Source organism: Pangasianodon hypophthalmus, chromosome 23 (genome assembly GCF_027358585.1).
Source record: "Pangasianodon hypophthalmus isolate fPanHyp1 chromosome 23, fPanHyp1.pri, whole genome shotgun sequence".
Taxonomy (NCBI): Eukaryota; Metazoa; Chordata; class Actinopteri; order Siluriformes; family Pangasiidae; genus Pangasianodon; species Pangasianodon hypophthalmus.
Window position 1 is genome coordinate 15,638,696 of NC_069732.1, and position 16,553 is coordinate 15,655,248.

Genomic DNA, 16,553 nt, shown 5'->3' on the forward strand with positions numbered 1-16,553 from the left:
AGCTCAACGTGAGCATCTGACCTAACTACTTTGCCTGGTTTATGAAGGTCACCATAAGTCATGTTTATTGACAGCTTGATGGTTCTTTTGTTTTACACAGTTTGTGTAAAAGTGTTCTTTCCCAAATATCCTCTCTGTCTGTCCCTGTGCTAACTGCATGACTCCTCAGGAGCAGGGTAGATCCTGCTCCTCCTCTGTGTGTGTGTGTGTGTGTGTGTGTGAGAGAGAGAGAGAGAGAGAGCGATAGAGGCTCCTGTGCGTACGCATGCGCAGTGATGTACCGCTGCCATTTCCTGGATTCCTGACAGCCTGAGATTAGGAAGCTAAACTCTTCAGAGCGAGCAGCCGGAGTGAATTCGTGTCGACTGGCCAGAGTCCGCGAATTCAAGTCCGTCCAAAAGAGCAAAAAAAAAAAAGCAGTGAAGCATCTTGTGGATATTTTACAACACTAAACCAACTCTTCAGGTGTAAGTGTGTTTTGTTGTGGAGCAGTGAAGCCCGAGGCCTTGGGCGCCGCTCTCTGTGTCTCTCTCACGCCTGAATCCAGGAGCAGGGAGCGGGAAGAGCCGGTTAGCGCGCCCGGCCTTCCTTTTTAGCTTCAAAAAAAGATTTAATCTCTTTTCCAGTCTATTAATCAACATTGTATGGTTTGTTCGTGAGCGCTAGATTAAGATTTTGTGTTCTCTTCTGTCCTGTTTCAAATGGCTCACTTGGCTAGCTCGGGAAGCATCAGCCTAGCTTTGCCAGTTAGCTTGTTAGCTTGTTAGCTAGCAGCCGGTCGCATTCAAACTAGCTGTACTAGCAGTAGCTTAGCTAACCGGCTAAACTCCATCATGAGCAGCTAAGGCAGATCCACGCCCTAAAACCGACAGCAGGCCATTGACTGAAATTCTTGTTCAGCTGGTTAAATCAGTAATGCTCTCTAAAACCCAGTCTGTCTGTTTTCACTAGTTTAGTTTTTTTCCTAATCCATGGATCATGTGTAATGTAGCAGGAAGCTCATATTATCTTATATTATTGACATCTCAGATTAGCTATACCACTGAATTGTTCAGGCGTCTATTAAATGTCATTCTGTTTGTTTATTCTTTAAAAAATATATAATTTTTTTTCTTTACAGAACCACAAAAGAAGAAAATGTCACTCCACCAGTTTCTCTTGGAGCCCATCACATGCCATGCATGGAACAGGGACAGGACCCGTAAGCAGCAAATTCATTCATCTGGAGGTTTTAAACACATTTTTACTCCAACAGACAGCCAAATGTGGTCTTGTTTTTCTTTCTTTAGAAATTGCTATAAGTCCGAATAATCATGAGGTCCATATATACAAGAAGAGTGGGAATCAGTGGATAAAAGCCCATGAACTAAAAGAACACAATGGGCACATTACAGGTAATCTGATTTTCTCATCATGTACGTATAATACCGTCTCAGTTAGCATGTGAAATACGGGGAAAAATCATATTGTTATATGAGATCATATTGAATGCGCATGTGTTATGTGTTCAGGCATTGACTGGGCTCCTAAAAGCGATCGGATTGTAACCTGCGGAGCGGATCGCAACGCTTACGTATGGAGCCAGAAGGACGGCGTGTGGAAGCCCACTCTCGTCATCCTCAGGATCAACCGTGCTGCCACGTTCGTGAAGTGGTCTCCGCTGGAGAACAAGTTCGCGGTGGGCAGTGGAGCTCGCCTCATATCTGTTTGCTACTTTGAGTCTGAAAATGACTGGTGAGTTTTGATGCATCACTGATAGAAAACACGTCTAGATGTAGATCACTGTGAAGCTTCACGACTCCTGTTTGTGTGTTGCGCTCTTATCTTTAAGGTGGGTGAGCAAACATATCAAGAAGCCAATCCGCTCCACTGTCCTCAGTCTCGACTGGCATCCAAACAATGTGCTTCTGGCAGCTGGGTCATGTGACTTCAAATGCAGGTAAGACGCTTGTATGTCTTTCACTAGGAAGCGATTTCATGTCATCTGAAACCCGTTATACAGAGCAGTGTTGCAACTGTATGTCCTCTAGATATGGAAATGCATAAAAAAATCTTTCTTTATTATAATCTTGGTATGAAAAGTTAAATGTTTAAAAGCCATTGTGAAAATAGCTCTAAATAACTATTGCATTTTTTTTCCCTCGTCAAATAAAATAGTCTCAAGGTTAGAGAATTTTATATGTAGTTTATATGTTAGATTATTTTAGATATCATGGTGGATTCATTGATAATCAAGATATGCCAATTATATTGTTTCCTCCTAAAGGTGCAGATATACTTCACTTTCACCACGCATACGTGCACGCACGAAGCCGCTACACAAGCGCCATTGTTTACACACTCACTCGCGTGTCTTATGCACGTCTGCAGGATTAAAAGCGGTGTCCACTAGATGGCACATCAGATCTAAAACATTTCTGTCCATCTGGTTTCCAAGATGAACTGTAGTGTTTAGCGAGTTCATGCGCAGTGACGTTAAACAGACTGATGCGCTCCGTTTCTCTTTGCAACTTTCTGCTGTCGTTGTGATTGTTGTCATGATCTGCATCGCAAATAATAAAACTCTCAACGTACATTCAAAAATATTTACTAAGCTAGGAAATCCAGAAGAATAGAGCTCAAAACAGACCTTTCGGCAGGTTTAAGAGGATTTTAAAGTTCAAACACTAACTGTAACAGCAAAATGATTAGTGTTAGTAATCAATAACGGAACAGTACATACAGTATGTATGTAATTTAAGACATGATGTTAGTTTGTTGGGGACACAGTGTCACGTGGAGCTGTACTGCCTCCATTACTTACTTTGGTATCGCACCTTGTGGAGGCGTCACTTTAATTTCTGAGGACTTCCACAAGCAAGTCGACAGATGACCGCAGGATACGCTCGGCAGTCATCTTGCATATGCGTGTGCATAGTTAATAAGCAAGTATAAATCGGTGCCTTCTTAGTATTGATGTAACATTTAAGGATGCAATTCAGCTTCAATGGACATTTTGAACATTAGTTCATGTGTCTAGGTTATTGAGCAGTGTGTGTGTGTGTGTGTGTGTCTGTGTGTCCATCTAACGGCGATCTCTTTTTCCAAGGGTGTTTTCTGCATACATCAAGGAGGTGGATGAGAAGCCAGCTCCAACTCCATGGGGATCCAAGATGCCGTTTGGCCAAGTGATGGCAGAGTTTGGTGGAGCAGGCAGTGGAGGTTGGGTCCACAGTGTCTGTTTTTCTGCCAGTGGAAATCGCCTGGCCTGGGTCAGCCATGACAGCACTGTGACCGTGGTGGATCCCACAAAAAGCTCAACGTGAGCATCTGACCTAACTACTTTGCCTGGTTTATGAAGATCCCCATAAGTCATGCTTATTGAAATCTTATAAGAGTTACTGATGGTTCTTTTGTTTTACAGGCCGAGCCAGTTGAAGACAGAGTTCCTTGCTCTTCTGAGTGTGACCTTTGTGTCTGAGAACAACATTGTTGCAGCGGTAAGAGCACCACATCCAGTGACGTCATCATCGTATCAGAGATACCACACTCAAGGGCTTAGTTTAATTTTTTAAGGTGTGTTTTTTATATTATTTGCTTTAAAGGGTCATGACTGCTGCCCAATGCTGTTTAATTTCGATGATGGTGGAAACTTGACCTTCATATCCAAGTTGGACATTCCAAAGCAGAGCATCCAGCGCAACATCTCTGCCATGGAGCGTTTCCGCAACATGGACAAGAGAGCCACTACCGAGGATCGCAATAGCACTCTGGAGACCCTTCACCAGAACAGCATCACGTAAGTCTCAGGCTCTCGACTCAGAGCGGATACCTCAGTCAGAGGATTTTTCTTTTTTTCAGAAGGGAGTTTTTATTATACAATATAGCACGTTTTCGAAATATTGATTTGTAACCATATATAGGACGGTCTACACATTTTTATGCAGCTGCTAAAATACATGTTCCTTAAAGGTTCTTTATTCATTTTCTTCATAAAGCTATGATCATACAGTTCTGTGTAAAAATCTTAAGCACATGTAAGATAAGATGCCTTAAAAAAATAACAAAACTAAGAGAAGTAAATTAAACAAAGTCGATATTTGGAGTGACAACCCTTTGTATTTAAAAATGCATCAGTTGTCTCAGGTACATTTTGTGCAATTTTATAAGGAAATTAGCTGGTAATTTTTTCTAAACATCTTCAAGAATCTGCCCCAGTTCTTTTGGAGACTTTGACTGTTGCACTTGCTTCTGTATTTGCAGGTAATTTCTGACTGGTCTATTACATAATGTGTTACTTTCTTTACTAATATAGAAACATTTATCTGTAAAATTTCATTTTGGATGGAAAAGTAAAATTTTGAAATGAAAAATGACCAAATACTGACGCAATAATGTAGAAGTCATAACAAAGCATCTAAGACAAAATTAGTTTAAAATAAATAAATAAATAAATAATAGGCTGCCTAAGACTTTTGCCCAGTACTGTATATAAAGCAGTCTGGCAAAAAATAATGTTTTGAAACTAAATTTATCAATTGCGTTCGTAGTTTTGCTCAACCTTGGTAGAAACGGTGTTCAGAAAGTGCCACCGATTGACAAGTTTCTACCTGGGGGTCGTCTGTAGCCCATCGCTAGGCTTCTGAATGAAGTGTCGAGTCGTCACTCACTCACTCACTGAAAGTGTTCCTGAAGATACCTGCAAATATGTGAAACAGGGAAAGTGATGTGTCAGAATAAGCCTAAACAGGACGAGAAGGCAGAATTAAGGTTTAAAAACATAAGAACCTAAACATTTCAGCACATCTAAGCTATTATTGTAGGTTTAAAAAGATGCAGTGTTTGAGATTTGAGAGAATGTTTGAGATTGTTTGAGACTTAACATGATCCTCGTTCTCATTTTGTAGCCAAGTGTCTATATATGAAGGAGACAAAAGAGATTGTCGCAAATTCTGCACTACAGGAATCGATGGAGCGATGACCATATGGGACTTTAAGGTTTGTGTTGTTCAGTTTTTTTCCTCCCTTTGAGCAATGACTTTTAAAGCAGCAATATATCCGCTATTCTTTCCGCAGGAGTTTTCAGTCTTAGGTAATTCTTCTTTTACACGACGGGACTTTAAATCTCAACAGAAAAGCGTTTCACCCTGTCACTGGGAGATCGCGAGTTTGAATCCCAGTGACGAAGTCTAGAGAGCAAAACTGGTCTCTGGGTGGGAGGGGTATTCACACACACACACACACACACACACACACACACACACACACACTCACTCACTCACTCACTCACTCACTCACACTCTCTCTCACACTCTCTCTCTCTCTCTCTCTCTCTCTCTCTCTCTCACTCACACACACACACACACACACACACACACACACACTCACTCACTCTCTCTCTCTCTCTCTCTCTCTCTCTCTCTCTCTCTCTCTCTCTCTCTCTCTCTCTCTCTCTCTCACTCACACACACACACACACACACACTCTCTCTCTCTCTCTCTCTCTCTCTCTCTCTCTCTCTCTCTCTCTCTCTCACACACACTCTCACACACACACACACACTCACACACACACACACACACACACACACTCTCTCTCTCTCTCTCACACACTCTCTCTCTTTCTCTCACACACACACACACACTCTCTCTGTCTCTCTCTCTCTCTCTCTCACACACACACACACACATACACACACACACTCTCTCTCACACACACACCCTCACTGTCTCTCTCTCTCTCTCTCTCTCTTTTACACACACTCTCTCCCTCTCTTTTTCTCCCTTTCTCGCCATCAATCAGAGCGGCACTAGCCAATCACTGGCATCTTTGAGCTCATGTATTGTGAAAGAGGGTAGATAGCGCTTTTCCGTGAGTGTGTTACGCCACCCTGTGACGCTGTACAAGCAGCAGTTCAAAAAGATGCAGCTGGCTGGCTTCACCTGTCTCGGATGAAGCACGTGTTAGCCTTCACGCTCCCTGCCTGTTAGCTGTCGTATGATAGGGAAGAGCTGGTTGGTGGGTGGGAAGTGGACTCTGAGGCCTTTAAAATTAACCTTAAAAACCTACTGACTGATTTGAAACGCTAGATTATTTTCTGTTGCATGTTATCTGGTATTGCACACGTCCCACACACTGCCTTGATAAAAAATAGTTGGCACTCTGAAATTAAAAATTTCCACTCCTTTAGTGTAGCACACACACAGATGATGCAAATTGCTCTAATTTCTTGTATTGAACTGTTTGATTGATGGATTTATTTTTGTCTCCCCAGACTTTAGAGTCTTCTATCCAAGGCCTGCGGATCATGTAAACGAACTCGCTCTGAACTAGCATGACGCAGCGCAAGCAACGATGGCTTGAAGACTAACAAGGAGCTCTCTGATAACACTTCTGAAAGTTTTTAACTGAGGAAAAAAAAAAAAAAAAAGCACTGACCAGTTTGTGAGCTGACGTGACACTCTTAAAAATGGGGGGAGAAAAACAAAAAAATGGAAAAAGGGTGTAGGGTCTTTTTTTCTTTCTTTCTTTCTTTTTTTTTCTTTTTTCTTCCTTTCTTTTGTTTTTTTTTTGTTTGTTTTTTTTAATTCTATGCCAAAGCTGGTGCTCCAGCAATGTGTCATTTGATCGTTGGCACTCCGGACCTTTAGGGGAACCGGAGAGGAGTTAAATTAAAAGGAGAATTTTATGTAAATGGTCTGTTAGAAATAAAAGAAATATACTACACACTATGTGGAATGCAGCGTCCTGTCTCTTAATGTGGAATTTACAGCATGTGTGTTTGTGTGTTACTGTGACTGTCTTGAGCGATTAACTGAACCAGCGAATTGCAAATATTTGCAAAGAATAAACTGTCCACGGTAGATTTGCTCGTGTGCACGTTGATACTGTTTACAGGCTTTAGACACACAGATCAGATCACGAGAGCAGCTTGTGCTCTGAGCAGGATGTAGAAGGGAGTTCAGAAGAAGGCCCTCCTCGCCCAGCAGACAGACGCCCACACGAGGAAGTGGTTATGTTTCTCAAACAGGAAGGGGAAAGAACACTTTTTTTTTTCCCCTCTGTATAAAAGAGTAAAGAAATAGTTGAGTTCATTGAGAGCCAAGCCAGCGTTTGTGTTGACTGCTCAGAGTCCACGAACTGAGGCTTTTGTTTTACGTCTTGCTGTCCGCTCCATCTCAGGGACATTTCGGTCAAACCATTTCCAAGGTAAGCAGGAAAACAGATGTTTTCATTTATCTGAGACATTTCAGGCTGCAGGGCAGAACAGTGTAGGAGTGCTAGGGTTTGTGAAACTACTTACATGTAGTAACATGTTAAAAGTGTTTGTTATAAGAATGTCACAGCAGTGGTTCACACACTACAAGCTCTTATAACCTCTTATAACAGCAACGTTGCTTGGTTGTTTTTTTGGGGTTTTTTTTTTCCTCTTTTTTTTTTTTTTTTTTTAAGCATCTATTTCTGGTAACTGCAAGAGGGCTACATGTAAGTGGAAAGTCTGGAGTTTTGTGTTTTTCTTGTCTCTCTCTGACCTCACATCAAATTCCTTTGTGGTCTGCTTTTAATTTAGTGCACAAGTGAGAGAAAGAGGAAGTTCACTAGTACAAACACCAGTGGGGGGGTTTTTTTCAGACAGTAAATTCGAACTAGATGTGAAAGAATGTGTCAAATACAATGCAGTTATTTGGAGGAGGAAGTTCAGAAACTTCTCTTTTACAGTTAAGAGTACGAACGTGTTTAAAAAGCTGGTGTAACACTGCAGGATTTTAGGGATTTACCTTTTCAACAGAGTTGTTTTTCTTCCTAATCTCATCATGCACCTGACTTGCAGAGACTCCAGTCATGGCTTACCACAGCTTTCTGCTGGAGCCCATCAGCTGCCACGCCTGGAACAAGGATCGAACTCGTAAGTCTTAAGCAGACCTGCTGTAGATCATCTCATGACCTTGGACTTAAAAACACAAAAATGTTAACCCCACTGTAAGAGTTTAGTGTCTCAGCAAGATGAGGCTGATGGGATTGGGTTTATGTATGTGAACCTTTATGCTGACTGGAATCATTTGTGATGAAATTATGTCTATATATTTCCTAGTCCTTCATTATGTTTGTTCCATTATTCAGTTAGCAGGGAAGGAAATGCAGTCTAAAAACCACCAGCTACCGTTTTCATGTGTGCTCTAATTTCACTTCCACAAAATAATTGCGCGCCCCACATTTCACATCATCATTTGCATCTCGTATGCTCAAACAGAACCACCATTCGAGCCCTCAGAGCCAGTTTGGCAGAGTCCATGTTCTTCCAAACACCACTGGCTTTGATCTGTACTGCCAAGCACAAAACAGACTTAGATCAGTCATATTTTCCCTCAGTGTGTTTTCCTAGTCATCCAAGCAGTCCGAATTAAGCAGCTTGTAAAAATAAGTGTTCCTAAAACAGGCCAGGAACAGCTGCCTCTTTGTTTTAAGGGCAGCAGAGTATCTTACATTGTCATCACATTGCTCAGTGTTTTTTTTTTTTTTTCCACATTAATGAGAGAAGCGGTAATGATTAATCCCCTGCCCACACACACATATACACACACTTCCTGTTTTACCATGAATGGTGCTCTGTTGCTGATGTAGGACGTCTTAAACAGACCACAGAGCCTGTGCAGCAAACACGCTTACTGCACAATGCAGAAACCACACAAAGCACTTCAGCTTGCATACTCTGACGAGTTTATAAATGATGGAGCACATCTGCTGTAGTGGAATGTAGAAACTCGAACAGTTTGGAGTGTGTGAAGTGTCAGATTCATAGTCTTTTACCCATGTAGCTTCAAAAGTAGCATAAAAACTACTGACACAGATCTAGTTAGGAGAAATGTTGAATAAAGGAAGTCACATTTAAGCATTTTTAAAGTTCTTTTTTTGTATTTTTTACCACCGATGTTACAGAATGACATTTAGTATAACTCTGAGCTCATTTAGCAGCACTAATGTAAATATTGTAAATAATGGATGCACCATTTAGAGCATCTAGATGTGACTTTTTTAGGCAAATAACTTTCCTCCAGTCTGAACGCTGAGTATGGAAAGGCTTCATGTCACCCATCCTGTCCATGTTTTAGAAGATTAACAGCCAAGGTTTAGAACATGCTGTGCTTTAAAGAAGCAGTTTGTCATTTTTTAAAGGTCCAATAGTCATTTTATTATTATTATTTCTTGCTTTTACAAATAACCTGGAAGATATGTAGTACCTGATAAAAATCAGTGGATTAAGTCATGGCCTTAGCAAAAGTGCAACCTGACTTCTGGTCCAAAATGCTTGCTTGTGTTGGCTGGGCCTCCTGTCAGTCATTTTACAGACACTCTATGGGCCACTGTACATCGTGGGGGCGGAGCTTTGTGAACATGGGTTGGAATGGGGGAATGGGATTCAAGTGTCAAACCTAACCATTAGAGACCTAATCTTGAAAAAAAAACAACAACAACAGACTAATCTTACCTAATGCACCTTTAAAGATTTCATCTTGTCTTATCAGCTGACTGTAAAGGAAAAGGGTAGAGCTTAGCAGTGGTTGTTCTGGCTAGGGCCAGAATTTCTTTCCAGGCCAGAAAAAAATATAAACAGAAGCCTGAAAAAAGAAATTAGTCAGATCTTTATGTACCTTTAAGTATGTTTTGCCAGGTCATTTTTACAGGTCTAGAAGCACCTTTAGACATTACAGACTTCCCCTTTAAGTATCATTAAGTATTATTAGGTAATTCTTAGAGGTCTAGAAGCACTTTTAAACATTACAAATGGCACAGTTATGCATATTTTGCCAGGTAAATATTTATACTTTTTATAATTAGCTTGTATTTCTGTCTTCTATAGAAATTGCACTGTGCCCCAATAACCATGATGTCCACATCTATAAAAAGGAGGGGAATAGCTGGAACAAGATCCATGTGCTAAAGGAGCACAATGGCCAAGTCACTGGTGAGTGATGCTGTCACTGTCTAAACCACGCACCTAAAAAGCTGAGTCTAGATGGCACTGCTGTAATATTGCCCTTCTCCTGTGTGGCAGGTATCGACTGGGCACCGGAGAGCAACCGCATCGTGACCTGCGGCACTGACCGTAATGCTTACGTGTGGACCCTGAAGGGTGATGTGTGGAAGCCCACGCTGGTCATCCTCAGGATCAACCGTGCTGCCCGCTGCGTTAAGTGGTCACCCAAGGAAAACAAGTTCGCTGTGGGGAGCGGATCCCGCCTCATCTCGGTCTGCTACTTCGAGCAGGAGAATGACTGGTGAGCTGATCGGGTTACTGGGCAAATTAATTTGAAATGGCTGTGGGTCTCATCTGCCACCACAGGTTTAATGTTAATTAATCTGCTTAAGATGCAGATGGACTGACTGCCATTTTGGAAATTGCTTACTGTAATATAATATTTGTAGAACATGCTGAGGAGTTAATCATTGTGATTGAAGTGATTTTTAATTTGATTGCTATTTACTAGCAAATTAAAAATCTACTTTTTTAAATCACCTTTAAATCAATCATTTTTTTTTTCATTTGCCTTTGCTCTTGAAAATCTGTATCTTAACAAAATCTGACTATTAAGAGATTTCAAGGTTCAGCATCAATCTTATAAAGACTCAAATGTTTGATTTTATTTATATACTACATGGCCAAAAGTATATGGACACCTGACCATCACACCCATATTTGGTTCTTCCCCGAACTGTTACCACAAAGTTGGAAGCACACGACTGTACAGAATGTCTTTGTATGCTGTAGCTTTACAATTTCCCTTCACTGGAACTCAAACCTGTTCCAGCATGATAATGCCGCTGTGCACAAAGCGAGCTCCATGAAGACATGGTGTGTGAAGGTTGGAGTGGAAGAACTCGAGTGTCCTGCACAGAGCCCTGACCTCAACCCCACTGAACACCTTTGGGATGAACTGGAACACCGACTGCACCCCAGACCTCCTCACCTAACATCAGTGCCTGATCTCACTAATGCTCTTGTAGCTGAATGAACACAAATCCCCACAGTCACGCTCCAAAATCTAGTGGAAAGCCTTCCCAGAAGAGTGGAGCTTATTATAACAGCAGTTAAATATAAAAACACATATGAATGTGATGGTCAGGTGTCCACAAACTATTGCCGTATAACAGTATAACAGTATGTATGATGTTTCAAGGCATATATGACTACCTCTTCATGTGATATTGGAACCTATTTAGAGAGGAATGCTGACATCTATACTACATCTTTCAGTCCCAGGAAGTCCTTCTCTCCATGTGATAGTGAAGTAGGGTTTTATTTCCCTTGGCTGCAGCTCTATAGAGTAAATGCTGTTCATTGTTTTCCCAGGTGGGTTTGTAAGCACATTAAGAAGCCCATTCGCTCTACTATCCTGTGCCTGGACTGGCATCCCAACAATGTCCTGCTGGCTGCTGGATCGTGTGATTTCAAATGCAGGTTGGGATGAAACTTTCACCTAACTCTATTAAAAGAGCATCTGTCATTATTAAAGAAATATGTGGTTTTGGTAGTGTAATGCTAACTGATCTAATAATCATTGGGGTCATAAATGATTGGGGCCCGGAGTTCTACCTCATTTACCCCAACAGGTTCAATGAATTAACGAAATACCAAGGGCTTTATCAGCTGAATTAGGCGTGTTAGAAAAAGAAAACACGTATCTCTGTAGGTCTGTGGCCCTCAGGACTGGAGTCTGATTCTGTATTATATGGTAACCTTGAACTGCTGTTGAGTAATACATCAGAAGAGCATGCATTAGGAAATGACAGTCAGCATTATGCAAATGATGATCACTTGTAATTATTGCTCATGCACACATTCTTTGAACCTTGCTTGCAGGATTTTCTCAGCCTATATCAAAGAGGTGGAGGAGAAGCCCGCTCCAACTCCATGGGGCTCCAAGATGCCATTCGGAGAGGTGATGTTTGAGTCGTCTGGCACTGCAGGCTGGGTGCATGGGGTTTCTTTCTCCGAGAGCGGGAATCGCGTGGCCTGGGCTAGTCATGACAGCACGGTCGCTGTGGCTGAAGGAGGCAAGACTGCTGTGTGAGTAGTGTAATTCAGCACCTGAGTACATGAGTATATAATGAGTGTAACCTTTGTGTTAGAATTTACTGCTCAATATTTCCCATCTTCACTCAGGTTAAAAGTTATTCATCTTCAGTAAGCGCTTTATCCTGGTCAGGGTCGTGGTGGATCCGCTGCCTATCGCAGGAATGTTGGATCCAAAGGGATGCCAGTCTGTTACAAGGCACCATGGACACACACACATTCACACCTAGGGGCAATTTAGCATAGCCAATTCGCCTTCTGTCATTCTGGTGGTGAGAGGAAGCTGGAAATCCACACGAACACTGGGACAACATGCACAGAAACTTCACACAGACATTAACCATAGCTCAGGATCGAAGCCAGGACCCTGGAGCTGTGAGGCAGCAGCACTACCCACTGAGCCACCTAGTGATTGCTTAGAAGTCTCAAATGAATGTGAACAGTATTTTGAAAAATCATATCTCTATTATATTTGCACGGTGGCATGGAGGGTAGCGGTACTGTCTCACAGCTCCAAGGTCCCCAGTTTGCTCCTGAGCTCGGATTACTGACCGTGTGGAGTTTTGCATGTTCTCCCCGTGTCCATCTGGGTTTTTTTTGGGTCGTCTGGTTTCCTCCCACTATCTAAAAACATGACAGTTGGTGGACTAGCTACACTAAATTGTGTGTGTGTGTGTGTGTGTGTGTGTGTGTGTGTGTGTGTGTGTGTGTGTGTGTGTGAGTGAGAGACAGAGAGAGCGACAGAGACTGGTGCCCTGCAATAAACAGTCATCCCATCCAGGGTGTATTCATACCTCGTGCCCAGTGTTCCCGGGATAGGCTCCAGGTCCACCTCAACCCTGACCAAGACAAATCAGTTACTGAAGATGAATAAATAAATCAAGTCAAACGGTTTTTATTGTTATTCCTCTATATAGCTTGTATATTGTCTTCTTCAGTCCGTACCACATACCTTGGGTTAAAAAGCCTTGGTTTTTTTTTTTCTTTTCTAAAAGTAGAATAAAAAGTGTTTCTTTTTTTGTTCTTGGCTCAACGTTCCCAATGAATGTGAACAGTATTTTGAAAACTACTGTTCTAAATATCTTCCAGCCTATCTCTAATCTGTAAATAGCACTCACATGCTGTACCTCCCTTCACAAATATTTCCTGTGTCATTGTTTAACCATGAACAGAGGATGAAAGTTAAGCATTTGGTGATCAGAAGTATGTGGTTTAGTGTCAGTAATTAACATCTTTACACACTGGGCCTCATTTATTAATCTTTTATTAAAGGTGTGTGTAAATGTTTATGTAAGTAAAACTGTACTAAATATGATGATTTTCAATGATTTTCTTTCTACTCGCGTGCGTGTGTATGTTGACCAGCCATAACGTGCAAAGTGTGTTCCTGACACAGCTCATGTCATGTCAGGTCAAGCATATGGTGGGCTGGCAACACGAAATAACTACTAACAGTGAAAGAAAAGGCAGAAGTGGAAGTTATTTTGACTCACTTCCATGCCAATGAAAAATATCTAGCAGTGTAAGCAGTGTGACATCACCTGAAACGGTCAAAGTCTAGAGAGTAATTACAGAAAAGGTGAATTAGGTGTAAATTAAGTGAAGTGAAATGTTTTTGATAGAGATTCCAAAGCAATTCTAGAAGTTGCTTTGGATAAGGGCGTCTGTTAAATGCTGTAAATGTAAAAAAAAAATAAGTAATTTAAACTCAACATTATATTCCAGATATAAAAAGGTAGTAATTCAAGCCAAGCAAGTCGAGGTTTACGTTAGTTATTCTTCTTATGCGAATGTTTTTTCTGAATTTACGGGATTTTCAAATTACTTGTGTAAACGCTCGTACGAAGTTTTTACTAAAATCTGTCTTTCTGCTGTGGCAGCATCACCAGTCTGACTTCAGAGACCCTTCCCCTGCTTTGTGTGACCTTCATCACTGAGAACAGCTTAGTGGCAGCAGTAAGTACTGGCAACTCACACACCTCATGATATCAGAAGACCCTTAAAGCTGTGAGTGCTTGATTTAACTGTGAAATGGGTTTCAGGGCCACGACTGTTACCCTGTGCTGTTTGTCTACGATGCTGGAAAAGGGGCTCTGGCTTTTGGGGGGAAACTTGATGTTCCCAAGCAGAGCACTCAGAAAGGACTGACTGCCAGGGAGCGCTTCCAGAACCTGGACAAGAAAGCCACGTCGGACACCAAGGAGGCCGTGCTGGAGTCCCTGCACAAAAACAGCATCAGGTTTGTTTTTATATTTTGAACATTTACCTTTAGCAACAATTACCCTCATCAGTTGGGCAGCGATTCTGGAGCATTTGAGGGTTGGGGCGGTGTTTAAAGGAAAAGTCCACTCTGTAACACATGAAATATAGTTATATTGATATATTTGTGATCTTACAGGGATGCATTTCTAGCGCAGTTACAATGCCATTTAATAAGAGAAAATATTTCAGTGATTTCTGATCATCGGGTTTCGCCGGGGTGAAGCAGGGACTTGGATCAGATATGAGATGACAAGCATGATGTTCAATTCAATTCAATTCAATTTTATTTGTATAGCGCTTTTAACAATGGACATTGTTACAAAGCAGCTTTACAGAAATAAATGCATTCAGGATATAAATTTTAAATGTATGAATTTATCCCTAATGAGCAAGTCAGAGGCGACGGTGGTGAGGAAAAACTCCCTGAGACAATATGAGGAAGAAACCTTGAGAGGAACCAGACTCAAAAGGGAACCCATGCTCATCTGGGTGATACCGGATAGTGCAACTATAAATAATGCGATTGTGTAACCAGGAAATTCATTACAGTTTTCAGATGAAGTGTTGTTGAAGTTATCCACTGTTCACTGATGGAGACTCGAGTGCAAATCTGTTCGTGGGAATCGCAGTCCTAAAGCTATCATAGCATTTGTAGTCCGAAGTCATTGTAGCAAGACTGTTCATATCAATTGTGGTCCAAAACCACAATCTTCATGGTTTGTAAGTGGGACCAGCAGCAGCAAGTGATTTCCAGTTGATGAGAACTGGTGTAGTATTAGCATGAAAATTGAAGCTTTATGTAAACTTGACCAGTTTGAGGTACAGTTTACAGATGAGGACGTGAGACAGCTGAACTGACTAAAGGACTAAAGCGCTGCTGCATCGCTCTTTTTCTGCAGAGATGAACTCCCACTGGCATCACTATCAGCGGGTAGACAAAATGGCATTGTGGGTAATATATGATATTGTTAACCAAACTGAAAATTGACCAACATGTTGGATTAAAAAAATCAGAATTTTAATACAAATTGAATTATCTTAAGTGTTGAAGATCATATGTTAATTATAAAGATTTAATATGCAAGGTGTTCAGGGTGGATTTTTCCTTCAAGGACCCGATCTGGTAGTTTGGGATTTGAACTGGTAACTTTTCGCTTCACTAGCACAGAATCTCAGCCTTGTGACACTGAGCTACATGTTCAAATATCTGGACATTTATCACTCTCTTTATGCCCATGAGTATAGTATAGTATAGTATAGTATGTATAACCAATGTCTGTCTCTCTCAGTCAAATCTCAGTGCTTGATGGAGGGAAAGCGAAGTGCGCCAAATTCTGCACCACTGGGATGGATGGAGGAATGGCCATTTGGGATGTAAAGGTGAAACTCATCATATTCTTCCTCCTTCCTATTATTTTTTTTATTCCTTAATTAATAATTATTGCTAATGCACATATTAATATTAATACTTCATATTGGGCAAAGCACCATGTTCACTAAAACACTTTTTTCTCTACACAGACCCTTGAATCTGCCATGAAAGATCTGAAGATTGTCTAAAAGTGGACTTCATGGTGTCCTGAAAAAAAACTGGATCATAATGTTGAGTGCTGGTTTTAAGTAAAAAATCAATCATATCATGGATAATCATCATGTAATAGCTAGCACTTATTCTTATAAAAGCAGATTTGACGATTTGATGCTGCAGTGCACTTACAGAATTCTGATACTGCTGGGACTAGAATGCTGTTTATAAGTGTTGGTACTTCTCACTTATTGATTGTTATTGATGTGTTGTCATACATTTTCAATAAATGAATACATTTGAATAAATGTACTGGAATTGTGATAAAGACTTGGCCATATAAAGTGGGGAAAAAAACTCAACACTTCTAAAACAACCTTCTCAGTTATATTTTTTGAATCAGAGATTTTATTTAATCTTTGTATGGAACAATTCACATTTTATACAAAAAAAAAATCATTTTTAAAAAATTAGAATGGCCTATGGTTGTCAGAGCTCACTGGGTGATGAAAGTCAATCAGATATCATTGTTGAAATGTTGATATTAGATCATGCTCAAGAGATACGCATGCATAGAAATTACAGATTAGTGTGAGAGCTCTGTTCAGAAACTCAACCTTAGGTAATCTCTGCAAATGTATAAGCCCAGTGTGTGTGTTTTTATTTATCCATTCTGTACTTCCTGAACACACTGACATATGGTTCTGTATATTT

The 16,553-nt window shown here is 40.9% G+C and overlaps 2 protein-coding genes across 2 annotated transcripts; both read left to right on the forward strand.

Annotated features, from left to right (window-relative positions):
• Positions 1 to 276: 276 nt before the first annotated feature.
• On the forward strand, positions 277 to 6,710 carry arpc1a (actin related protein 2/3 complex, subunit 1A). The gene is made up of 10 exons (XM_026929900.3): positions 277 to 467; positions 1,121 to 1,201; positions 1,290 to 1,394; positions 1,512 to 1,734; positions 1,832 to 1,939; positions 3,089 to 3,301; positions 3,404 to 3,479; positions 3,585 to 3,778; positions 4,887 to 4,977; positions 6,254 to 6,710. Exons 2-10 carry the CDS (start codon positions 1,138 to 1,140, stop codon positions 6,290 to 6,292), a joined length of 1,113 nt encoding a protein of 370 aa, XP_026785701.1. The 5' UTR covers positions 277 to 467; positions 1,121 to 1,137; the 3' UTR covers positions 6,293 to 6,710.
• A 315-nt stretch (positions 6,711 to 7,025) lies between these two features.
• Positions 7,026 to 16,147, forward strand: arpc1b (actin related protein 2/3 complex, subunit 1B). The gene is made up of 10 exons (XM_026929901.3): positions 7,026 to 7,188; positions 7,811 to 7,885; positions 9,839 to 9,943; positions 10,034 to 10,256; positions 11,330 to 11,437; positions 11,840 to 12,046; positions 13,933 to 14,008; positions 14,095 to 14,291; positions 15,604 to 15,694; positions 15,836 to 16,147. The coding sequence occupies exons 2-10, from the start codon at positions 7,822 to 7,824 to the stop codon at positions 15,872 to 15,874; spliced, it is 1,110 nt and encodes a 369-aa protein (XP_026785702.1). The 5' UTR covers positions 7,026 to 7,188; positions 7,811 to 7,821; the 3' UTR covers positions 15,875 to 16,147.
• The last annotated feature ends 406 nt before the right edge of the window (positions 16,148 to 16,553 follow it).

Coding starts and splice junctions, on each gene's coding strand:
- arpc1a (XM_026929900.3), top strand. CDS start 1,138: ATGTCACTCCACCAGTTTCTCTTGGAGCCCATCACATGCCATGCATGG. Junction 3,480..3,584: donor AGAACAACATTGTTGCAGCG/GTAAGAGCACCA, acceptor TTTGCTTTAAAG/GGTCATGACTGCTGCCCAAT. Junction 3,779..4,886: donor CTTCACCAGAACAGCATCAC/GTAAGTCTCAGG, acceptor CTCATTTTGTAG/CCAAGTGTCTATATATGAAG.
- arpc1b (XM_026929901.3), top strand. CDS start 7,822: ATGGCTTACCACAGCTTTCTGCTGGAGCCCATCAGCTGCCACGCCTGG. Junction 9,944..10,033: donor GCACAATGGCCAAGTCACTG/GTGAGTGATGCT, acceptor CCTGTGTGGCAG/GTATCGACTGGGCACCGGAG. Junction 14,292..15,603: donor CTGCACAAAAACAGCATCAG/GTTTGTTTTTAT, acceptor TGTCTCTCTCAG/TCAAATCTCAGTGCTTGATG.